Source organism: Delphinapterus leucas, chromosome 7 (assembly GCF_059928025.1).
Source record: "Delphinapterus leucas isolate spDelLeu-1000000601 "Yukka" chromosome 7, BTC_Dleu_Yukka2, whole genome shotgun sequence".
In the NCBI taxonomy this organism is placed as follows: Eukaryota; Metazoa; Chordata; class Mammalia; order Artiodactyla; family Monodontidae; genus Delphinapterus; species Delphinapterus leucas.
In genome coordinates this window covers 75,734,241-75,760,827 of record NC_143135.1, presented here as the reverse complement: position 1 = coordinate 75,760,827, position 26,587 = coordinate 75,734,241, and the positions used below count along the sequence as shown (strand labels likewise).

At 37.0% G+C, this 26,587-nt stretch overlaps 1 protein-coding gene across 1 annotated transcript in view; it reads right to left on the bottom strand.

Annotated features, from left to right (window-relative positions):
- CNTN5 (contactin 5) overlaps window positions 1–24,973 on the bottom strand; it is a 71,551-nt gene extending 46,578 nt beyond the window's left edge. Inside the window, exons 1-3 of the mRNA XM_030760521.2 lie at window positions 24,847–24,973; window positions 5,687–5,757; window positions 3,333–3,567 (exon numbers count right to left, since the gene is read on the bottom strand). Of these exons, the coding sequence (XP_030616381.2) occupies window positions 3,333–3,567; window positions 5,687–5,757; window positions 24,847–24,973 (433 nt within the window). The remainder of the gene's footprint in view (window positions 1–3,332; window positions 3,568–5,686; window positions 5,758–24,846) is intronic.
- Between the last annotated feature and the right edge of the window lie 1,614 nt (window positions 24,974–26,587).

Sequence of the window (26,587 nt, the reverse complement as noted above, 5' to 3'; positions counted from 1 at the left end):
CTGCTCCTGAGGCTTCTGGGAGAGATTTCCCTTTCTCTTCTTTGTTCGCACAGCTCCTGGGATTCAGCTTTGGATTTGGTCCTGCCTCTGCATGTAGGTCACCTGAGGGCATCTCTTCTTCGCTCAGACAGGACACGGTTAAAGTTGCAGCTGATTAGGGGGCTCTGGCTCACTCAGGCTGGGGGAGGGAGGGGTATGGAATGCGGGGAGGGGCTGTGGCGGCAGAGGGTGGCATGACGTTGCAACAGCGTGAGGTGCACTGTGTGTTCTCCAGGGGAAGTTGTCCCTGGATCATGGGACCCTGGCAGTAGCAGGCTGCACTGGCTCCCAGGAGGAGAGGTGTGTATAGTGACCTGTGCTTGCACACAGGCTTCTTGGCGGCTGCAGCAGCAGCCTTAGTGTTTCATGCCCGTCTCTGGCGTCCGTGCTGATAGCCGCGTCTTGTGCCCGTCTCTGGAGCTCATTTAGGCAGGTGGTGCTCTGAATCCCCTCTGCTTGTGCACCCCGAAACAATGGTCTTGTTGCCTCTTAGGCAGGTCCAGACTTTTTTCCGGACTCCTTCCTGGCTAGCTGTGGCACATTAGCCCCCTTCAGGCTGTGTTCATGCAGCCAACCCCAGTCCTCTCCCTGGGATCTGACCTCTGAAGCCCAAGCCTCAGCGCCCTGCCCTCACCTGACCCGGCCAGCTGGTGAGCAGAGAAGTCTCTTGGGCTGGTGAGTGCCAGTCGACACTGATCCTCTATGTGGGAATCTATCTGCTTTGCCCTCTGCATCGCTATTGCTGTGCTCTCCTGTGTGGCTCTGCAGATTCCCCCCACCACCCCCGCCATCTCTGCAGTGAAGATGCTTCCTATTGTGTGGAAACTTTTCCTCTTTCACAGCTCCCTCCCAGAGGTGAAGGTCCAATCCCTATTCTTTTGTCTTTGTTTTTTTTCTTTTTTCTATTTCCCTACCCAGTTACGTGGGAGTTTCTTGCCTTTGGGAGGTCTGAGGTCTTCTGCCAGTGTTCAGTAGGTGTTCTGTAGGAGTTGTTCCACATGTAGATGTATTTCTGATGCATTTGTGGAGAAGAAGGCAATCTCCACGTCTCACTTCTCCGCCATCTTGAAGCTCCTCCCTCTATTCGGATTTAATTTGCCTGGTATCTTTCATATTTCAGTCCACCAAAGTAAATGAAGTGTTACTGTGAAATATGTTACAGCAACAACCTCGGTGTCTTTGAAAGAAAATATGCATATTTCCTATCTAGCTGGAAAGAGAAATCTCTAAAAGCAAGCCATTTCAAATTTAAGAAAACACAGTATAAATAACCCATGGTGGCTGCTATAATTTAATTTTAAAGCAAAGGTTGACAAGGAACATACAAATCTGGATTTCTTAAAGGCAACACTGGTGTTACCATACGAAGCATGTACACACCTGTCCAATTCATCTCATGTGACATTTGGGACCATGCACTTTATAGTTAGGTTAAATAAATTAAAACCACAAGAATATGCACTTCCTGAATAAGACGTACTTCAAAACAGATATCAGAGTAACAAATGATGTAAAATATTATTATTATATACACTAATATAATACAATAATGAAACATTATTGTTAAAGACACTCGTGATGAGAAGGCATAGGGTAGTGATTAAAAGCATTAGCTTTGGAGTCATACAGACCTGTGTTGAAATTCCAGCCCTGTCACTTACTACAGTTACTTATAACTTTTGTTATTTACTGGGTTGATTTGAGCATGTTACTTAGCCTCTCTGAGTCTCAGTTTCCTGCAAAATACATTGCAGCTTGAGATTCCTACCTCATATTTTATTGTAAGAGTTAATATAAGTAATGTGGAGACTGGCTATACTATCTGAAAAAAACATCAGAAACTTGAGATGCTAAGTGCATGAATATCTCATCAGAACACCTATGGTTCCTTATTATTACTTGATTCTTCACTTTCCTGTTCATTCTTATACTAGGAAAAACTTTCTACTTCTGCTTCAAAATTTGGCTCTATGTCATAAAATACAAGGCAGCTAGTGCTGAAAAACTACATCTTACGTAAATTAGACACTACCTTTGTGCTTCAGTATTCAAACAACCTTACTTATTTCCCCCACCATGAATTCTCCATACCAAAAAGATTGGTAATTCTCTTAAGCTATTCAAGTCACACATGTAGGCACAAAGGAAGTAAAAGGGTCAGTTTATGAGAAAACAATAATTATTTGGAAGGTCAAATGTGTGCTGCCTTTGGTGTAACATTAGCTCAGTCTTCTGTCAGGTTTACGGCCTGTAAGGCATTTTACTTACTTGCAGAGCCAATTGAAATTTTGCACTTGAATTGAAGAAGGACTGTGCAGAAAAGCTAACTTTAGGGAGTTAGCTCTATCAAGCTTTCTCTCACTCAGAAAATACATTTTTGTATTAAAATTTGAAAGAATCAAGGATTTTGATGTAGGAAACTGAGTTTGCCCTCTAGCACTACCACCTGTTGACTGTAACCATGAATAAGTCACAGATTTACAGTTTACTGATCTGTAAAATGGGTTTCCTGCCTAGGTCCTGCCTACCTAGTAGATTTATACTGAGAATTAAATGAGGTTATACATATGAAGGCAGCTTGCTATAGACAAATCAAGGATTTACTGATTGAAAGGGCTGGGTTTAATTCTCAATTAGAAACTATTTAACTTTTTTTTAACAAGTTCCTTAACTTTTCTGGACTTCAATTTCTCTTTCTCTACAATGGGGGTAATAAAGCCTATTAGACAAGATTGTTGTGAGGATTTAATAATACCATGTGTGAAAAGCTTCAAACAAAAAATCCTGTCTGATACTTATCAGTCGGCTGTTTTGTGTATGAGGTTAGTAATAAATAGTTATTGGAGTCTTTATTTAAATTTATTTCACATAAGTTAAATTTTTCAATTAAAATAGAAGTTATCTAAATTTCTAAATTTAAATTAGAATAAGGTTAAAATAGAAAATGATCTAAATTGTGAAACAGAGAAGAATGGTTAAATGTCCATCCATCCAGAGGATATTCTACAGGCGTTACTAATATTGTATTGTCATGGAAAGATATTTGCCATACATCATCAGGGAGTGAAGAACATAAAGCAAAGTATATGGAATGATCAATTTTTTTCAATAAAAATTATTTGGAAAAAATTTTGGAAAAATATATCTAAAAAGTGTAGTAGGACTATGGGTAAGTTTTATTTTTGCTTTTGGTGTACCTGTATTATCTAATATATCACAATAATGTCACATTCATGTACCAAAATAAAATATTAAAATGTTAAATGAAAATAATAAGCATGAAAAAAACTGACCTCCTTCAGCTGAACATATGACCACAATTTGACTGAAAGGTCCATCTCCTTTATTGTTATAAACGCCAACCTTCACTTCAAAGGGAGTAAGAGGAGGGACACTTTCATCTCGATAAATGAATTTTGAAGCTTCAGAAGATGTCACCATTTTTTCCTTCCAGCCACGTGTTCCATTGGGTCGGAAAGCCACAATATAGCCAAAGCCTTCCCCATTCTGAAACTCTTCTGATACTGGCTAAAGAAGAAAAATGCAATTAAATATCAGGAAAATAATTCATCAAAACCCCCACTCTTTCCAATCTTTAAATTTTTAAAGATTATGGTTAACTAGAGCAATAGAGACTCTCCAATCTTTTGATTTGAGAGACTATTGAGAGTCTCAATAGAACTCTCTATTACATTGGAAGCCAACATAGAAAAATAGCTTGACAGTCACCGGAAATTTAAAAGGCTTTAAAGATATAAGATTAAAAAATTAAATGGTATCAGTTGGTATTTAAGAAAAGCATCAGGAGTATTGAAAACTCTTGAAGTGAAACAAATTTGCTCGAACTAGTCATGTATATGAAACAAAGGTCCTTGGATTCCACACTAGAATGTAATATGCTGGGGAAAACTGTCATATGGTCTGGTGGTCGGGAAAATCTTGTCACTGGTAATGCTCTGCAGAGGGCTTTGCACAGAAAATCTCGGTGAAATTAATGTAAGACCTTTCTTCTAGTTTTTTCTCAATTACTCTTGTGCTTTACTAACATATGAAAAAATTAGAATACAGAATTTTTTCGAGAGACTTGTACTCCATGGCTTACATTTAAATTTGTTAAATGAGCATCAATTGCACACCAAAGAAAACAGTAATTGTCATTAACTAGTTAGTCAGTGGAGCAGTTACCAGACATTGCCTAGCACAATGTTTGACAAATAGACACACAATAAACCTTTGCTACATTTTCTTATTTTGAATTTTGATTTGAGGAAAAACTATGTATTGAGTGGAGGAAAAGAGACAAAGCCTATTATATCAAAGTACTATAGACTAAATGTTTATACCCCTTCCTCCCCCACAATTCATGTGATGAATTCCTAACACAATGTGATGGTACTAGGAGATGGGCTTTTGGTAGGTGACTTGGCTATGAGGGTGGAGTACTCATGAATCAGATTATTGACCTTGTAATACAGAATCTAGAGATCTGTCTTGCCCCTCTGTCACGTGAGGACATAGTGAGAAATTGTGTCTTATGAACCAGGAAGCAGGCCCTTGCCAGATCTGAATCCACCAATGCCTTCCAGAACTAGACTTCCAGTGTCCAGAACTGTAAGAATTAAATTTCTGTTGTTTATAAGCCACCCAGTCTACAGTATTTTTGTTGTAGCAGCCCCAGCTGACTAAGACATAAAACTGACAGGGAAGGCAATTCCGTTTAGAGAGGTTTGATCTCAGTGAAGGTCAGGTATTGGGAAGTTAATACCTCTGCAGAAATCAAAAACAAGGCATAAAGTTTTATTGAAGAAGAGGCATATGAACAGAAGAACAGGTCAGGGTATGTGCTCATGGAAGATTTCTTACTGGGGAAAGGAGTTTTTCTGTATGTTTCTGTACATTCTATCATTGTTCTTAGAGATGGTCAGGGATTGGTTGTTTTCTCCAATAGTTATTTCCATCTCCATATTCTAACGCATTGTTCTGTTAGCTACCTAGCTATATTTGATAATAAAGTTAACATTAAAGAAGGAAGGTGGCTTTATGGAAAATAAATGTACCTCTCCCACTCTTTCTCCCCTGTTCCTTTCCTTTGACAGAAGGAATTTTGGAGGTCATACAGTGAGGGACACAAAAGAATAAGGGTTTTGGATTCAAAGCCCCAAATCTACTGCTTCTCAGGAAAGTACTCAAACTGTGCATCAGTTTCATAATTTTGTAAAACAAGGAAAATTATCCCCACTAATAGGATGGTTGTATGAGATAAATGAGCTAACCCAGTCACTACTCCAGGAAAACCTCAATGGTTTTAGCCTCCATATATGTCAAGAGTGCTATTCAATTGTGAAGTAAATAAATATCAAACTAAGCCAAATAAACATCTGAAGTAATTTGTGAGAGAATGTGTTTTAATCATTCAAACTGTATTCTGAGACAGCCTATATGACAGGACGGCACACTTTAGACTTTGTATGAAAATGAGAAAAGTTCATTTTGGAAATATTCATGTGAGTAACACATGCTCAAAGTGTTTCTTAACCTCCTTTAAACAGAAGTTACTCACTTACTCTATACCAAATACAGATACTCTATGTGTAACTTTCTTTTTTAAGGAATCAACAAGTTCTGACATCTGAGTAGGCTTTCTTACCTCCCAGGCGATGACTAACTCGTGCCTTCTTCCACTTCTTCCTCTTACATTGGTGGGTGTTGTCTTTGGAACTGTCGTTAAAAATGGGCCAAGAGTGAGGACAATACATAGATGTACAATTTAAGTGTCCCTACACCAAGAATGCATCATAACCCTACTCTGGTTGGGTAACATCCCCAAATAAACAAATCAAAATGTGGCTGGAAGTCAAAGTGGTCTTACTCAATATTAAACAAAATGTTTGTGACAAATACCTTGCTTTAAAATATATGTGGGGGAGTTTGATATATATTTTTCATGGCCACATACTGCATCCCCAAACTAGTTCAATTGTATAAATGCTCTGTGGTTACTAAGGTCCAAATCATAATTAACACTATAGTCAAGGACATCTGCTAATGGTTAGTTAAATTACATCCTACATGTTTTCTTCTTCCTGAGGATGTGAATCTTCTGTGATTTCAGGGCTTGCAGAGCCCCTGGAAAGTCCACAGGTTGACATTAGCCTTACTGCTTTACTAGAACTCCCAGGTGGCTCCAGTTTAAAGAAATCTTAGCAACAGTTCTATGGAGTGAGAACCTATTTAAATGAATAAACATTTTAAAAAACTGTCAAGAATGAACCTCTCTGCAAACTGCAAAATATATAGATACCTGGTGAAGCTTTTTCAAATGCAAAACTATTAAAAGAATAAATGTGTCAAAGGAATAAATTTCCCCTTCACAGCACCAAACCACAAAACATGTAGTTGAAAGGGAATATATTCAAATGAAGAACTGTTAAATGAAGAAAACTATTAAAAGAAATCTTTTTCTAGGCTATGAGCCTGCATTAGCAATTTTACACTTCAGCATTGTCTTTATATCCCAGCATATAGTTTTTAAAAAAATATTGATATACTCATAAACAATAAATTCACTCCCATTTATTACCTACTTAGAGTGGAAGGCTGTTAATTACTGGTAGATATTAACACAGCATTTTATATACTGGAAAAACTGATGCAGAATTTATATGCTACTAGAAAGGAAAAAAACAATTCTTCTTGGACCACGGAGGTGGGAGAGAACACTATCATTGCCTCCATTGAACTAGATGATATTTATTCACCAGGTCCAAATTTCATTTCCTTGACACTTTTCTCCGTGGACATGAGTTCTTGTTTTTCTCATGCACATGTAGAAGGATATATACAGAAGCCGTTACCAATCTTTCTTTTTTCACAGTTACATACACATTAAGGATTATTCATATGTGGAGTTCACTCTCATGAATTCCCTCAGAATTACATGGAATTGGATACCCCTTTGTCTCTCAATCGGGAAATCAAAAGGAATTCAACTAAGAAGAATGATGGTATTAGAGCAATAACAGTGAATATGCCCTAATTTATATGAAGAGCAGGCAGATGATTTAACTTGAGTTTTTTACTAGTAGTCATAAGTTATCACTGCGTGTAACAATCTATGACACATCAGTCTGCCTTGACACCATGTCTCAAAACCACTGTTATAGAGTAGTAGTTTTAAATTCATTTTCTGGTGTATGGTATGAGTAAAGCACACAGGAGGAAAACTGGTTTAACTGTATGTGTAAAAGGGTAGGGCTACACATTTCCAAATATACCCTCAGTGGCTAATCTCAGAGTTCTGAATATTGTGACCATGAGTGCATGGTCAGATAAATAGTAGAAGCAAGTTAATTTGTTGATATGGTGCCACTATGGTTTCTCTTAGTACCATTTGTTTGTAAAATATAAAAAGTTATGCACACACATATGCTTCACATTCATCACTGACAATAATTAACAGGTAAATAATATTACAAATAATATCTACCACAACCACCTACTTCATCTGCTACATTGGAATTGCTAGTTTATACCCTAAATGTAGGAATTTGAATATTTTTCTTTGAAGATACCCTCCCTATGATCATGGATTTTGTGGAAAGACTAGGCACTGAGCATCCTTTTCTATTTTATTCAGCCCTCAAACATCATCTAAAAAGAGGATGCTTGGAACCTCTAGCTTAGGGTTGGAGAGTAGGCTATAGGCTATCTTGTGAGCATCTCTCTCTTGAAGCTCATTAAAGAAGTATGAGTAAAATGAAATTCAAGTGATGATTTGAGGTCAAATCTTTCTTCTGGAGCTTTGGTAGTATTGTTCCATAGTCTAATAGTGTTTTTATTTTTAAAAAGAATATTTAGAGTTTTCAAAAGTTTTAACTTTGTGAGTAAAAAAATTGAAAAGAAACTAATGAAAAATGTGGTGAAAATTTCCACTTTGAGGAACCAAGAAAGCAAAATTTAATTTGTTTCTGTGTGAGTTACTTCCATATCAAATTATCCATAAATGACCTAGATTCTGTAAAATTTCTTTTATCATTTGAAATTAGCCTTTGAAGTCTTCCTACTGCTACTAATTCCTTTTAAGAAGATAAAATAAATAAATGTAAATAAAGAAAATAAAATAATGTAAATAAAGATCATCCAATTTTAATGTATAATAAATGACACAAAAGAGGCACTATAGTTCATTGAGTTTTAATAGTATATGTGTATAAGCACCAACTGTTCTTTTTTAAGAAAGGCTTACTAGATATAATAGGAAATACTAACAGAAAACTTAAGGCTTTAAAGACATGGAAATAACCTAAATGTCCATGGGTCAATGAATAAAGAAAATGTGGTGTATTATACAATGGAATACTATTCAGCCATACAAAGAAGGGAACCCTGCCATTTGAGACAACATGGATGGACATCAGCATCCTTATACTAAGTGAAATAAGCTGGACAGGGAAAGACAAATACTTTATGATCTGACTTATATGTGAAATCTAAAAATATGGAACTTGTAGGAACAGAGAACAGATTGGTGATTGCCAGAGATGGGAATGAAGGGTGGGGGAAATGGGGAAATGTGGTCAAAAGGTATGAATTTCCAGATATAAGATAAATAAGTTCTAGGGATATAATATACAACATGGTGACTATAGATAACAATACTGTTTTCGTATATTTGAACGTTGCTAAGAGAGAAGATGTTAAAAGTTCTCATCACAAGGAAGAAAATGTACTTGTGTGAGGTGATGGATGTTAACTAAACTTGTGGTAATCATTTTGCAGTATATAAATATATCAACTCATTATGTTGTTCACCTTAAACTAATACAGTACTATATGTCAATTATATCTCAATAAAACTGGAAAAACAAACAAACAAACAAAAAAGAAAACCTAAGTCTTTAATAGATGCAACTCAGGCATTGTGCTTTGCTGTCAGGATCACAATGTTTGAATTGGGTACTCTAATTCTAATTGGCTTAAATTTCCTAATTACATGCAGATGATCAGTGGAACCCATGCTCATTGGTTTCCTTTTCAAGTTGGTGGCTCACAGTTATTATCTCTGCAGTCAACACTGATTTTAATTATATCCTTTTATTTTTAAAACAACATATTCATGATATGTAGAGGTTTCACTTAATTGTTCAGAGCTCTTCTATTGTAAAAGTTCTATAATTCTTGTTAGAAGAATAAAATTAATATAATCAAACATGTAATAAATGCTTTCATTGAGTTCAGAGAAATACATATTTACCTAAACCCAAATTTATTTTCAATATAATTATTGAAAATCTGATTTAGAATTAAGCAGCTAGATGCTTTTCTCCCTCCGTTGGCTACTGATCAATGCCATGAGCTTATTAGCTTAGAGAATCAAGTTCACATGCATGGTTAATGAGTTAAACTCTTATTCATCAGAATTTCTTTTGAACATTAGTCTTCCATGAAGGAATAACGTGATTAATACTTTTACAACAATCTATAAATGTCTTGCTGTTTTAGTGCCTTATCTGGCATGTTGAAATGTAGACTCTTGTCCCTTTTTATCTTATACATTTGGTTGTAAATGCTCAGAGTGACTAAAATATAGTGTACTACCTTAGTTTAAGCGTGCATGAATTTAAGCTTGAGTCTCAAAGAACTCTTCCTAAGTGTAATAGTCTGAACAAAGTCAATCACACTAAAAACATGCTTTAATTAGCATTCAACTAAACAAAAGAATACAGGATGAAATCGTTTACCAATCTCTCTTTTTTTCCCTGAAAAATTTCCAAATCTATTACAGTAGATGTTTACATAGCTCATTAAATAATACAGCTTTACTAGAGACCTGGGAGCGGTCACATAATTTAGGAGGAAATCCAGCAACTGGTTTGGGCAGAAAAGTGCAAAAGAATGGAAGGAGGGAATGGAGGTTGATAATATAGTGAAGGTGGGAGTCAGGAGAGAAATTTAAAAAAAAATTCCTACCTGAATTGAAGTATGTAACATACAAATATTTCAGTTAACTGATTATCATCTAAGCTCACTTTATAAAAAGAGTTAAAGAGCTTCCAAAATTAAAAAAAAAATAATACCAGTGGTGTTTCCTAAAGAGTTCAGATAATGCTGTTATTCCTATCAATAGGGTAGCTAAGGTGGTATGTGTAAGTGGTAAAAGTATTCTTCTGGGACTGAGAAAGATCTGGGCTTGAATCTCAGTTCTACCATTCTAGCTGATGGGTTGAAAATATCTCTTAACCACTTTGTCCTTTAGTTGTCTCACGGAGATAATAATAGTACCTACTTTTTAAGGTTTTCATAATTATGTATCACAGTGCCTGGAACTGTAATTTATAACTATTACCTAATGTTATTATCTACTTCAAAAAGAAAATGTAGGTGTCTTCTATGATAAACACTAAGTTCAGTAGGAATCTATAAACATGTGATCTTGAAATAGACTGTTCTTTTGGAAATCTGGATAATACAGTTTCAACAGTACCATGGAAATTGTGCTTTCAGTTTTGGCTCAGCTTGCTTTAATTTGAAAACCTAGGCAATATATCATTTTTGATTTACAACTTTCGTTGCTAGGATATTTCAGAGAATGCAAGATTTCTCTGATATATGAACCTTCTCATAAATTGCAATAGTCAGGACCACAGGAGGTATGTATAGACAATAAAAGGTGTTTCCATTCACTCATTTTCTCTGAACTTTATTCCACAAGGAAGTAGAAGCAGAGGATAGGCATAATAATCTTTGAGCAAAATTTGTTGGAACGTGTGGTAAAATGAAGAGAAAGAAAAAGGCAAGAGGAAGAAGGGAGGGGTGGGAGGAAGATAACTTGGGAGTCATCACCTTTGGTTTAAGATTAGAATTCCAACTCTGCCACTTACTTATTAGATAACCTTGTACAAGTTTTTAACTCTCTTATTCTGTTTCTCGTCTGTAAGATGGGGATAAGCCTGCTTGCTTTAGAGGGTTGATGTGAGAATTAAATGCTATAGTGAAAGGCAAGGGCTTAGTATAGGGCTTGAAACATGGTTCATGATTTATGACTGGCATATGGCATTATAGGGACTAGGAAGATGGGAAAAGTCTAACTTGAGTGTCTCACATTTACTCCTGGGTTGATAACCTCTCATTACCCTTTTGTCTTTCATGCTCAAGTCTTCTACTGCTCTTCCCTCATCTTGCTATTAATCAGAAAGGGGCATGCCTAGCAATTAACCATGTTTCATTTAGAAGGGAATTTGTTAAAGTTACCATCTCTGTTTGCAAAGTGTCTCTGAAACTGAAGATATATTTCTTGAATATATTTTGCAGAAAAGGCTTTCCTGGACCAAAGTGGTTTCGTGATTTAAAATACTGTCTGCTGTATGAGCCATACTATTATCTTCTTTTTTCCTAATTATTGAGATTTGGTCTTAGAGGTCTGTTTCTTGCTATGATTTTTGTCTGCTCTTAATGTTACTAAGAACAATTTCTTTTATTTAATATAATTAAATTACTCATTGAGTTGAAGAAAGTTATGTTCATTTAATAGTATTTTCTTTTAGAGTTTCCCAATTATTTCAGTTGACTACTTTACATTTTTTATATCATATATATTTTTTAGAAGCGTAGGCTAGAAAGACCTTTAAAAACCCCACAGCTTTATGCCTTTTCTCTGCACACACCAGTGCCTGACAATAGTATGTAGATTTTTTAATTGCCCCCTATAAATAATTCTGCCTGAGTCTCATTTGGTCTGGCCTTCAAAGCTCCATTAAACGCCATTTACAAGGCCAACCCACATGCCCCTGAGAAAACTAATTCAGCCCCATCTTATAATAGTATTTTATTGTGTTCTTTCCATAACTTTTGAACTCAGTGAAGTTTCCTAAGTAATTATCATGGACAAGAACTGTGAATATACAAATATGAACAAAGCAAGATCCTTTCAGAAGTAGGAAGGTAATGTACAGGGAAAGAAACTGCAGTAGGAAGTTTAATGAGTCTTTTCTGGACTTGGGATGAGACACATGTAACCTCAGATGCTAAAATGAGGTTGGCTAGACAAAACCACAGAACTACTAGGAAATAGAGAAAACCAATTTCATGACCCTTTCCCATTACCCCCCTCCAGCCATATATATAAAATTTTAGCTCAAGCAGTGTTTTGGAAGAAGGCTGTCAGCTTAGTAGATGGATGTGCTGTGGCATATCCCTCCCTCCCCAGCTGTCTCTAGGAGCAAAGTGGGAGTATCATTTCCCCCTCAAGCTAAGTGACAAGAGAAGCAAAACAGCTGATGAGGAGAGTACAGATGCTTACCTCTCACATCCTGGCTGGATGCTGTTGAGCTTCAGAATTATGTAAGATGGCTCAGCCCTGCACTATGCCACTAGAGCAGAGACCAAAATAGTTCTTGAGAACATATGGCATTTCTAGAGTTTGGCAGGTCAGAAATGTGAAATGATTATCATGGGCAAAGCAGACACTGTGGAAGGTAGGTTTGAATAAGCCTGTTGGTATCACAGTCAATGAAGCTGCCTGCTAGGAGATAGGATAGTCTCTTAAGAACCCAATGTACTCCGAGAATGAAAGAAGCAGAATGTGGACAAATGCCATCTCCTGGAGCACTCAACATTTACGTGAGAACAACAAATTACAACACGTGAAGCCATTTTTCATTTTCTTCTTTTCTGACCTGGGAAGTGACCAGAAGAGCAGTTGGAAGGTCAGGGAGGAAGTAGAAAGAAGAAAGAAAAGACAAATCGTAACCCTTGAGTCAAGGCTGTGCTGGGATGGAGGGACAGAAACATGGAACTCGATATGAGATGAAAGTGTTTATTAAGTTAATATAGAATTTTGTTGTTGTTACTTTTTGGGTACTAGATGTTTATTTCAGACTCTTTTGTCACCGAGGTCAATAAACAATCAAAAGGTTACACATATCTATTGTATTCCAAGACAAATCTTTGCAGGAAAAAAAATGTACCTATTAGAACTTACTATTTCAGCTCTACCTGGAGCTATACACATGAGATATAGATATTCAGTTTCATAACTCCCTAGTTCCAAATAGACCACTAAGTATTTAAAAAGAAAAAAAGAAATAAAAGAAGCACACACAAACCACTAGTTATACTTGAATGGCTAATACATAGGGTAGTTTGAAAATATTGAGAATAACCTCTTCTCTATTTTATTTACTTATTTATTTAATTTTTTAAACATCTTTATTGGAGTATAATTGCTTCACAGTGGTGTGTTAGTTTCTGCTTTATAACAAAGTGAAGCAGTTATACATATACATATGTTCCCATATCTCTTTCCTCTTGCATCTCCCTCCCTCCCACCCTCCTTATCCCACCCCTCTAGGTGATCACAAAGCACCGAGCTCATCTCCCTGTGCTATGTGGCTGCTTCCCACTAGCTATCTATTTTACGTTTGGTAGTGAATATATGTCCATGCCACTCTCTTACTTTGTCACAGCTTACCCTTCCCCCTCCGCATATCCTCAAGTCCATTCTCTAGTAGGCCTGTGCCTTTATTCCCGTCTTGCCCCTAGGTTCTTCATGACTCTTTATTTTTCCCCTTAGATTCCATAATATGTGATAGCATACGGTATTTGTTTTTCTCTTTCTGACTTACTTCACTCTGTATGACAGACTCTAGGTTCATCAACCTCACTACAAATAACACAATTTCCTTTCTTTTTATGGCTGAGTAATATTCCATTGTATATATTGCCACACCTTCTTTATCCATTCATCTGTTGATGGACACTTAGGTTGCTTCCATGTCCTGGCTATTGTAAATAGAGCTGCAATGAACATTTTGGTACATGACTCTTTTTGAATTATGGTTTTCTCAGGGTATATGCCTAGTAGTGGGATTGCTGGGTCGTATCGTAGTTCTATTTTTAGTTTTTTAAGGAACCTCCATACTGTTCTCCATAGTGGCTGTATCAATTAGCATTCCCACCAACAGTGCAAAAGGGTTCCCTTTTCCCCACACCCTCTCCAGCATTTATGGTTCGTAGATTTTTTGAGGATGGCCATTCTGACCGGTGTGAGATGATATCTCATTGTACTTTTGATTTGCATTTCTCTAATGATTAATGATGTTAAGCATCTTTTCATGTGTTTGTTGGCAAGCTGTATATATTCTTTGGAGAAGCGTCTAATTAGGTCTTCTGGCCATTTTTGGATTGGGCTGTTTGTTTTTTTGATATTGAGCTGCATGAGCTGCTTGTAAATTTTGGAGATTAATCCTTTGTCAGTTGCTTCATTTGCAAATATTTTCTCCCATTCTGAGGGTTGTCTTTTCGTCTTGTTTATGGTTTCCTTTGCTGTGCAAAAGCTTTTAAGTTTCACTAGGTCCTATTTGTTTATTTTTGTTTTATTTCCATTTCTCTAGGAAGTGGGTCAAAAAGGATCTTGCTGTGATTTATATCATAGAGTCTTCTGCCTATGTTTTCCTCTAAGAGTTTGGTAGTGTCTGGCATTACACTTACGTCTTTAATCCATTTTGAGTTTATTTTTGCGTATGGTGTTAGGGAGTGTCCTAATTTCATACTTTTACATATACCTGTCCAGTTTTCCCCGCACTACTTATTAAAGTGGCTGTCTTTTCTCAAGTGTATATTCTTGCCACCTTTATCAAATATAAGTTGACCATAGGTGCATGGGTTTATCTGTGGGCTTTCTATCCAGTTCCATTGATCTATACTTCTGTTTTTATGCCAGTACCAAACTGTCTTGATTACTGTAGTTTTGTAGTATAGTCTGAAGTCAGGGAGCCTGATTCCTCCTCCTCCATTTTTCTTTCTCAAGATTATTTTGGCTATTTGGGATCTTGTGCGTTTCCACACAAATTGTGAAATTTTTTGTCCTAGTTCTGTGAAAAATGCCAGTGGTAGTTTGATAGGGATTGCATTGAATCTGTAGCTTGCTTTGGGTAGTAGAGTCATTTTCACAGTGTTGATTCTTCCAATCCAAGAACATGGTATATCTCTCCATCTATTTGTATCATCTTTAATTTCTTTCATCAGTGTCTTATAAATTTCTGCATACAGCTCTTTTTTCTCCTTAGGTAGGTTTATTCCTAGATATTTTATTGTTTTTGTTGCAATGGTAAATGGGAGTGTTTCCTTAATTTCACTTTCAGACTTTTCATCATTAGTGTATAGGAATGCCAGAGATTTCAGTGCACTAATTTTGTATCCTGCAACTTTACCAAATTCATTGATTAGCTCTAGTAGTTTCCTGGTAGCATCTTTAGGATTCTCTATGTATAGTATCATGTCATCTGCAAACAGTGACAGCTTTACTTCTTTTCCAATTTGGATTCCTTTTATTTCTTTTTCTTCTCTGATTGCTGTTGTTAAAACTTCCAAAACTATGTTGAATAAGAGTGGTGAGAGTGGGCAACCTTGTCTTGTTCCTGATCTTAGAGAAAATGGTTTCAGTTTTTCACCATTGAGAATGATGCTGGCTATGGGTTTGTCGTCATATATGGCCTTTATTATGTTGAGAAAAGTTCTCTCTATGCCTACTTTCTGCAGGATTTTTATCATAAATGGGTGTTGAATTTTGTCGAAATCTTTCTCTGCGTTGATGGAGATGATCATATGGATTTTCTCCTTCAATTTGTTAATACGGTGTATCATATTGATTGATTTACATATATTGAAGAATCCTTGCATTCCTGGGATAAACCCCACTTGATCATGGCGTATGATCATTTATTGTGCTGTTGGGTTCTGTTCGCTAGTATTTTGTTGAGGATTTTTGAATCTATGTTCACCAGTGATATTGGCCTGTAATTTTCTTTCTTTGTGATATCTTTGCCTGGTTTTGGTATCAGGGTGATTGTGGCCTCGTAGAATGAGTTTGGAAGTGTTCCTCCCTCTGCTATATTTTGGAAGAGTTTTAGAAGGATAGATATTAGCTCTTCTCTAAATGTTCGATAGAATTCGCCTGTGAAGCCATCTGGTCTTGAGCTCTTGTTTGTTGGAAGATTGTAATCACAGTTTCAATTTCAGTGCTTTTGATTGGTCTGTTCATATTTTCTATTTCTTCCTGGTTCAGTCTCAGAAGGTTGTGCATTTCTAAGAATTTGCCCATTTTTTCCAGGTTGTCCATTTTATTGGCATAGAGTTGCTTGTAGTAATCTCTCATGCTCTTTTGTATTTCTGCAGTGTCAGTTGTTTCTTCTCCTTTTTCATTTCTAATTGTATTGATTTGAGTCTTCTCCCTTTTTTTCTTGATGAGTCTGGCTAATGGTGTATCAATTTTGTTTATCTTCTCAAATAACCAGCTTTTAGCTTTATTGATCTTTGCTATGACTTCCTTCATTTCTTTTACATTTATTTCTGATCTGATCTTTATGATTTCTTTCCTTCTGCTAACTTTGGGGGTTTTTTGTTCTTTCTCTAATTGCTTTAGGTGTATGGTTAGGTTGTTTATTTGAGATGTTTCTTGTTTCTTAAGGTAGGATTGTATTGTTATAAACTTCCCGCTTAGAACTGCTTTTGTTGCATCCCATAGGTTTGGGGTCTTAGTGTTTTCATTGTCATTTGTTTCTAGGTATTTTTTGATTTCCTCTTTGATTTCTTCAGTGATCCCTTGGTTATTTAGTATTGTATTGATTAGCCTCTGTGTGTTTGTATTTTTTACAGATTTTTTCCTTTTATTGACATCTAGTCCCATAGCGTTGTGGTCAGAAAAGATACTTGATACAATTTTCATTTTCTTATATTTACCAAGGCTGATTTGTGACCCAGGATATGATCTGACATGGAGAATGTGTCATGAGCACTTCAGAAGAAAGTGTATTCTGTTTTTTTTGGATGGAATATCCTATAAATATCAATTAATTCCATTTTATTTAATATATAATTTAAAGCTTGTGTTTCCTTATTTATTTTCATTTTGGATGATCTGTCCATTGGTGACTGTGGGGTGTTAAAGTCCCCTACTATGAATGTGTTACTGTCGATTTCCCCTTTTATGGCTGTTAGTATTTGCCTTATGTATTGAGGTGCTCCTATGTTGTGTGCGTAAATATTTACAATTGTTATATCTTCTTGGATCAATCCCTTGACCATTATGTAGTGTCCTTCTTTGTCCCTTGTAATACTCTTTATTTTAAAGTCTATTGCGTCTGATATGAGAATTGTTATTCCAGCTTTCTTTTGATTTCCATTTGCATGGAATATCTTTTTCCATCCCCTCACTTTCAGTCTGTATGTGTCCCTAGGTCTGAAGTGGGTCTCTTGTAGGCAGCATATATATGGGTCTTGTTTTTGTATCCATTTAGCTAGTTTATGTCTTTTGCTTGGAGCATTTAATCCATTTACATTTAAGGTAATTATCGATATGTATGTTCCTATTCCCGTTTTCATAATTCTTTTGGATTTGTTATCATAGGTCTTTTTCTTGTCTTGTGTTTCCTGCCTAGAGAAGTTCCTTTAGCATTTGTTGTAAAGCTGGTTTGGTGGTGCTGTATTCTCTTAGCTTTTGCTTTTCTGTAAAGGTTTTAATTTCTCCGTCAAATCTGAATGAGATCCTTGCTGGGTAGAGTAATCCTGGTTGTAGGTTTTTCTCCTTCAACACTTTAAATATGTCCTGCCATTTCCTTCTGGCTTGCAGTGTTTCTGCTGAAGGATCATCTGTTAACCTTATGAGGATTACCTTGTGTGTTATTTGATGTTTTTCCCTTGCTGCTTTTAATATTTTTTCTTTGTATTTAATTTTTGATAGTTTGATTAATATGTGTCTTGGAGTATTGCTCCTTGGATTTATCCTCTATGGGACTCTCTTTGCTTCCTAGGCTTGATTAACTATTTCCTTTCCCATATTAGGGAAGTTTTCAACTATAATCTCTTCAAATAGTTTCTCAGTCCCTTTCTTTATCTCTTCTTCTTCTGGGACCCCTATAATTTGAATGTTGGTGTGTTTAATGCTGTCCCAGAAGTCTCTGAGACTGCCCTCAGTTCTTTTCATTCTTTTTTCTTTATTCTGCTCTGCAGTAGCTATTTCCAGTATTTTATCTGCCAGGTCACTTATCCGTTCTTCTGCCTCAGTTATTCTGCTATTGATCCCTTCTAGGGAATTTTTAATTTCATTTATTGTGTCGTTCATCAGTGTTTGTTTGCTCTTTAGTTTTTCTAGGTCCTTGTTAAACGTTTCTTGTATTTTCTCTATTCTATTTCCAGGATTTTGGATCATCTTTACTATCTTTACTCTGAATTCTATTTTAGGTAGACTGCCTATTTCCTTTTCATTTGTTAGGTCTGGTGGGTTTTTATCTTGCTCCTTCATCTGCTGTGTGTTTTTCTGTCTTCTCATTTTGCTTAACTTGCTGTGTTTGGAGTCTCCTTTTCGCAGGCTGCAGGTTCGTAGCTCCTGTTGTTTCTGGTGTCTGTCCCCAGTGGCTAAGGTTGGTTCAGTGTGTTGTGTAGGCCTCCTGGTGGAGGGGACTAGTGCCTGTGTTCTGGTGGATGAGGCTGGATCTTGTCTTTCTGGTTGGCAGGACTGTATCTGGTGGTGTTTTCTGGGGTGTCTGTGGCCTTATTATGATTTTAGGCAGCCTCTCTGCTAATGGATGGGGTTGTGTTCCTGTTTTGCTAGTTGTTTGGCATAGGGTGTCCTGCACTGTAGCTTGCTGGTCGTTGAGTGAAGCTGGGTCTTGGCATTGAGATGGAGATCTCTGGGAGATTTTTGCTGTTTGATATTACATGGAGCTGGGAGGTCTGTTGTGGACCAGTGTCCTGAAGTTGGCTCACCCACCTCAGAGGCACAGCCCTGACACCTGGCTGGAGCACCAAGAGCCTTTCATTCCACATTCCACATGGCTCAGAATAAAAGGGAGAAAAAATAGAAAGAAAGATGATCAAATAAAATAAAATAAAGTAAAATAAAATAAAGTTATTAAAATAAAAATATAATTATTAAGAAAAAACGTTTGAAAAATAAAAAAAAAAAAGAAAAAAAATCCAAAAACGGACAGACAGAACCCTAAGACAAATGGTAAAATCAAAGCTATACAGAGAAAATCACACACAGAAGCATACACATACACACTCACAAAAAGAGAAAAAGGGAAAAAAAGTATATATCTTGCCACCAAAGTTCACCTCCTCAATTTGGGATGAATCGTTGTCTATTCAGATATTCCACAGATGCAGGTACATCAAGTTGATTGTGGAGATTTAATCCGCTGCTCCTGAGGCTGCTGGGAGAGATTTCCCTTTCTCTTCTTTGTTCGCACAGCTCCCGGGGCTCAGCTTTGGAATTGGCCCCGCCTCTGCGTGTAGGTCGCTTGAGGGCACCTCTGTCCTTCGCTCAGACAGGACGGGATTAAAGTAGCAGCTCATTCGGGGGCTCTGGCTCACTCAGGCCGGAGAGAGGGAGGGGCATGGATGGGGGTAAGCCTGCGGTGGCAGAGGCCAGTATGACGTTGCTACAGCCCGAGGTGCGGTATGTGTTCTCCCAGGGAAGTTGTCCCTGGATCATGGGACCCTGGCAGTGGCGGGCTGCACAGGTTCCCAGGAGGGGAGGTGGGGATAGTGACCTGTGCTCACACACAGGCTTCTTGGTGGCTGCAGCAGCAGTCTCAGCATCCCATGCCCGTCTCTGGGGTCCGCGCTGATAGCCGTGGCCCGCGCCCGTCTCTGGAGCTCCTTTAAGCGGCGCTCTTAATCCCCTCTTCTCGGGCACCAGGAAACAAAGAGGGAAGAAAAAGTCTCTTGTCTCTTTGGCAGGTCCAGACTTTTTCCCGGACTCCCTCCCGGCTGGCTATGGTGCACTAACCCCTTCAGGCTGTGTTCATGCAGCCAACCCCAGTTCTCTCCCTGCGATCCGACCGAAGCCTGAGCCTCAGCTCCCAGCCCTGCCCGCCCTGGCGGGTGAGCAGACAAGCTTCTCGGGCTGGTGAGTGCCGGTCGGCACCGATCCTCTGTGTGGGAATGTCTCCGCTCTGCCCTCCGCCCCCCTGTTGCTGCGCTCTCAGCCCTGGCTCCGGAGCTCCCCCCCTCAGCCACCCGCAGTCTCCGCCTGGGGGGGCTTCCTAGTGTGTGGAAACCTTTCCTCCTTCACAGCTCCCTCCCACTGGTGCAGGTCCTGTCCCTATTCTTTTGTCCCTGTGTTTTCTTTTTTCTTTTGTCCTACCCAGGTACATGGGGAATTTCTTGCCTTTTGGGAAGTCTGAGGTCTTCTGCCAGCATTCAGTAGGTGTTCTGTAGGAGCTGTTCCACATGTAGATGTATTTCTGATGTATTTGTGTAGAGGAAGGTGATCTCCACGTCTTACTCTTCCGTCATGTTGAAGCTCCTCCCCAGTATAGAATTTTTTAATAGCTGAAAATGAAACTGTCCTAGTACCTAAAAGGGCTTTGGATATAGTTGAGGCTGAAGCCAGAGATGAGATGGAACATATTGGAGAACAATGGTGGGAGAAGAATTAAGCTCTTATGTTTAAACTCTATGTATTTCAGTCTGCTCAGTAAACCAGTTACCTAACTGTAACATAATATAGTACAGAAAGTGCTAAGGCTAGGAAAGATTTTCATCTGATTGTTTACCTGATAGTCATATTTATCTGGTTGACCATTAATCTCTTAAATGTAGAAAAGTTTTTCCTTGTGTGGCAAAAAATATGTGACATTTTCCATTTCAAAGTCCAAAGAGAATGACAGGACAGACTACAATGCACTAAGAAACTAGAAAGTTATTGAATATGCAACAATGTGTTTAAGCAAAGTCTTTCATTTGACACTTCTTCTTCTCTGCTCCTTTTGTGTTATCTATAAGAACCAAAGAAAATGGCTACGTGTTGTGACAATATCATGATCCACTTATGGATTAGGATGGCTAGACAAGAAAAGCAGCATGGAGAGCCCAGACATGGAGGTGGAGAAGGGGGATGTAGAGGGGAACATGGTGCTCTGTACGGGGCACCACACTCTGAAGGGCTCTCTTGACTCCCCAATCATTCAGGTGGGTTGAGGGGCCAGGATGGATGACAAACAGTCTGCTGTGGAGACTTCTCAACAGGACAGTGTCTTGGAGGCAACTGCAAGCCAAGAGACTGAATGGCTCTTACTATGTTGACAAACATATATTTAACCTGAAAATGTTTCCTCTATACGAAAATAGCAACATGCATAATTACTTTCATTTAAATTTATATTTAATAAAGTAATAACTCATTTAAATTCATGATAATAATAATAATAAATGGCTAATGTTAAGCACTTACCATGTGCCAAACTCTTTACCTTCATTATCTTATTTAACACAATAATCCAAGGAAGTAGGTTGCTATATGATCTCCATTTTACAAGTGAAAAAATTGAGCCTTGAACAATGCATATAGCTTACCTATGTTTATTGCTAGTAAGTGGCATAGAGGAACATTAATCCAGATCTGCATAACTCTGAACCTCAAACTCTTAATTACAGGTATTAGGTAGCACCTTCTTTTATCTCTCTCTATCAGTTCATCATAATTTGAAATAAAAAACTGCAGGTATTGAGATTTAAACCAAGAGCTTTAATAATAATAGAAATTTTATAGAACAGAGAAGACCAAACCTTTCTAAACTATAGATTACATAGTTAATGGTATCTTCTCTCCTTTTCATTTATCTTTCATCAGTTAGTGTTATAAATATGTAACACAGAATATTAAAGTTCAGTTAAATGAGAGAATTGTTCTTGCTAAATTCATATTTACATATTTTATCATTTCTACCAGAGTGTTTATTTCAAAATTCATTTCCTAAAATGTGATTTTTCTCTCTTGAGTGTCATCTTTTTAAATGGTAGAGAAAGCATTCCCAATATTCAACACAAACTTATATACTGGTTTGAAGATAGTAACACATTTCCACATTTGCAAATTTCTTTCTCTCTCTCTGTAGCTAACAAACTCACTAAAACTTGTAAGAAAATTGAACTATAAATAAATAAATATAAATATACATTAAAGTGCAAACATATACAGGTATCCCTTGCTTTTCAAAAGTTTGCTTTATACCACTTTGTTTTTTACAAAAGACCTACATTAGTACCTATTTTCACAAACTGAAAAAAATCTGAATAGATTTTCACTTTTATGAAAAAGGTGAAAAATGAAAATTGATTCTTCACTTTATGCCATTTTGGCTTACAAGTTTTCTTAGGAATGCTTTCCTTTTAGATAGCTGGGGAAATCTGCATTTGTATCACGATTTTGACATCCTAAAAATAATAAGTTGACTAAACCAATTTATCTTATATTTATTGCTTATGAAGAGTATTTTGATGACCATAAAATTCAAAATATACCCTACAGTATATTGCAAAGAAAAATTAACCGTTTTTGGTGTGTGGGCAAGAAACAATCTAAGGTAAAAATGCTTTACTAAAACTGCTTTGGGATTTAGAATATCCTAGTAAAGAGGAGAATTTTAAAGGGACATAAAACTTTTGATTCAATATCCCGAGTGTGAGACCTTTTCTCTTCCAGGCAGCTCCATTGGTTTTCAAAGATTACTTGGCCCATTAGAACAGCATCATCTTTTAAAATACAGGACATGTACTTAACAGAGGCAGAGTGCATCACTTGAGAGGATGTCTCAGGATGTTAGTGTCCCTTTTAATCTGTGCTGCCTGACAAAACAGGCACAAAACTCAACCCTTGGTTCAACACCATTAGCAGCTTTAGCCCTGTGTGGTACCAAAGCACAAGAAGCATAAAGTATGCAGTACAGCCTTCCTCAACTCACTTTCAAAAAAGAGTATTTCATGTATTTTTCATGCTATTTCTCTTCTCTTCCATAAGATTTTAATGGACTAGAGTACGTCATGTGTATAGAACTCATGATAAAATGGAGAGACAGGCACTATATGATTGAAGTAGCTTCAGAAATAGACAAGGGACAAATCTTTTAAAATGCATTATCTGAATACGATTTAACTTGAAAAGTGAAAGTGTTGTTGTTATTTTTAATAGCACAAAGAGATTTGTACTACAGAAAGTCTAAAATGATTATTCACCCCAAACGGATTATTTATTTTGAAATGAATATTTATAGAGAACATCTGAATTAGGCAGTAATCTTTGCCTTTGTTTAAACACAATTAACAATATGCAAATTAAGGCAGTGCTTTTTAGAAAATATGTGAGCCTAAGTACTAATATTGGCAGTCATTTCAATATCTGCACAGTGAGTACATAAAATGAGGAACAACTAACCTGTTATGCCCTTAATTAATGAACACCTGTACACAATGAAAGCATGGCTGATTTCACGAATGCATGGAAATCCAACCTAGCAATTAATGTTCAATTAAAAATTCACACTATTGAAAAAGTAGCAGAAAAAAAAAACTTGTGATAGGCAAATCACAAAAGCAGAAAAGTTGGATTTTTCTGTGAATGAATCTTTTCCAACATATTTAGACTAGTTTTTCTTTTCTTCGTTGCTTAATTTTTATATGAAAAGAATTTGAACATCTTTTTAATGATTATTCACACTTTATGCAATAAGTTGATCATTTGGGATTCTTTTCTTTTCTTTCTTTCTCTTTTTAAGAACCAGACTGAGTGTGTTTTAGAGAAAGAACCAACACTTTTGATAATTTATTTTAATTATTATAAGCTTTGTTCGATTTCTAAGAAGTCACAAATCACATTTTTGGTCCAATTCTATAACTATGATACAAAATGTACAATACACAGTTCATTCTTAACCTTCTATGCACATGTGTCTCTGACCTGGGTCCTGATGTGGATAGCAGCATATAAAGGAAAGAAAAGGAATATTCCTTTTTAATCTTTCAACAAAGACATATGGAGTACCAGTGCCAGACATTGTTCTAGGTATTGAAGATAAAACAGTGAACAAATAAGACAAAATTCTCATCCTTAGTGTACTTACGTTGTAATGATTATTGAGATTCATGTTACCATTGAGTGTAAAGACATTAATTTGTATTTCTCCTTCTCGTATCTGTAATCGACCCCCTCTTCATTTCTCTGTTGTTTTAATCTTTCTTATCAACATTATTGATATTTGTGTTTGCCTAAGCTAGTGCCTTACTAAATACTTTTTATATACAATTGTATAGGGACATACAGATAAATCTCAATAAGACTTTGTCCAAAGTAATCAAAACTCTACTAACAATTTTTCTTTATTCTGCTTCTTTCAGATGATGGACAAGTTATCTTAACATTTGTTTTTAAATAAAGCTGTTAATTTTCCTTGTGTGGTCTTTAGAAAGATTCTATCAGAGATACTTCATTCTAAAGGCCGGAAGAATACTGTTTTTTTTTCTAAGTTAGGAAGCAGTTATTTTACACATAGACATCAAGAAGGCAGTAGGTCAAGTTAAGACTATGTTTGTCGTTACCAAGTGTAATTTATACCAGCTCAGACGGTAAAGGGCAACATAAAGAGTTTAAGGAAGTACCCTATAATTAGAGGTAACTGTTATCACTGGTGAAAAAGAGGGTGAGCTAATCTATTCTGAATTTTATAGGTCTGCTGTATTGAATGAATATAATTAGAAGAAGAAACTAACTGCTTCAGTTTCATGGTAACTTGATGCAGGCAAGGTTTGGGAGGAAATTGAAGCACCTAGACCTGTACTTGTAGAAACAAGGAAAGAATGTTCTGAAAACAGATAAAATGAAAGAATTATTTTGAAGAAAAATATTTTATGATGTCTAGGTAAATGAATCAGGAAAAATTATACTAAAGCAAGCATTAATGGTTAATTCAACTTGCTTTAAAAGTGATTAGGGACATACCAAATAGAATGCTGACTCCCCAATATTCTTACCTGCTTCATTTGTGCGGATCATTCGAGATGGGGTGCTTGGATCTCCAGTCCCAATTGGATTGGTGGCCACCACTCTGAATTCATATTCCACCCAGGGGTTCAGGTCCACTGCCATGGCTGATTCCATGTCCCCTGTTATGATTTCTGGGACTGTGGAGAGGAAGTAGATTTCATGCCATTAAGTGAACTGGAAATGCTTATAGATCGCGATCAAAGATATCACAGGCACTGACATAATTGGCAGGCTGCTGCGTACATCCTTATAACACATGGCCATGTGTCACCTCCCATCTCATTAGTAAAATGAAAATCAATCTTCAGAAGTAAACACTTGCACATGTCAGTTTGTTGTAGTTAGAATTCTTTCATCTCATATTTACACATAGATTGACATAACATAACTTGCCATGATCATTTTGTCAACCCCTCAGCCCCAGATAAGACACCAACTAGTGCTCTAATTTAAGCAAATAGTTCTCATATTTCTAGAGAAATTTCTTGAGCAGTTTTCTCCTCACAGTTCTGGCAAACATGCTTAGCCACTTGGCAGTTCCAAGCAGCAGAGTAAGAATATATTTCTCTAATTTAAAAACTCCAGTTTGTGGTTTCAAAGTGGAAGCTCTGAACTCTCCTTGGAGTGATTTTTGCACTACATTTAGATTTTATTAAAACATAAAATTGTGTGTCAATATAATTACCACATAGTAAAGTATTTTTTACATAGCATTTATGCTCTATTTGACTGCTTTTCTTGTTCACTCATCTCTGCTGTGTAGGAAATATTTCTGGAAGAACATTTGTTATAGAGGTGAAAAGGGGGAAAGTAGAAAACCTCCCTTATGAAGTTCAGTCATTCTCTGGGTTTATATCAGCCCTGGATTTCTGTTTAAACATGGCAGGGCAGTGGCAGGGGGGAGCTCTTGATCTGATGACTTGATGGACTTTTACTGTGACAAGGTGTAATTAAATGCATCTTGGATTTCCCATAAAAATCTCTTTTGAAATGTAACAGTAGAATATTACCAAATAATTAGCTCCCTGAAAGGTGAATGATCAGCGCATAGGCAGTGTGGGCTGCCTGACAAATCTCACAGCCCTACAGAGCTGACTTTTTAAAGCAGTGAAATGAAGACATGAAAAAAGTCTGTCCCCTTTTGCTGCACTGGCAAATGACCAACATGCTTGGAGTCTAAGAGGTAGGGGATAAAGGCCACTGTTCAGTCCATAGCTTGGTAGAATACTGAGCTGTGTATGCCAAACATAAAGGTGGGAAGAAGAGATACCAAGACACTCAGCTCTCCTTAGAGCCCAACATACACTGCTTCGCCAATACTTGCCTTGGGTCCCTCAGGACTTACTGTTTCATTGACTTCTGTTTATGTCAGTCATTTCAAGCAACTCCAGACAGATAGGTTGTGCCTCATCCGTTTTATTCTAATCCCCATAGAACTCTGCACATTTCCTCTTTCTGTCTCAGTTGTCATCCTTCCCTACTGTTTAAAATCCTTTTATTAGGGCCTTTGGAATTCATAATCCGTCATTAGCAAAATTGCCATATACCCATTCTTCTTTCTGAACATTCTTCCAACTTTTAACTACAGTAGAAACATGAATCTACTCTAAGGCAACTTTATGCCTCTCAAGGGGTGGCCCTCTTAAGATATTGTAAAGAAGAGGTCAATCCATCTCAGTTGTGTCTCTCTCCTCCCCACCTCCCCCACAAATGTCTCTAAAGCAAGCA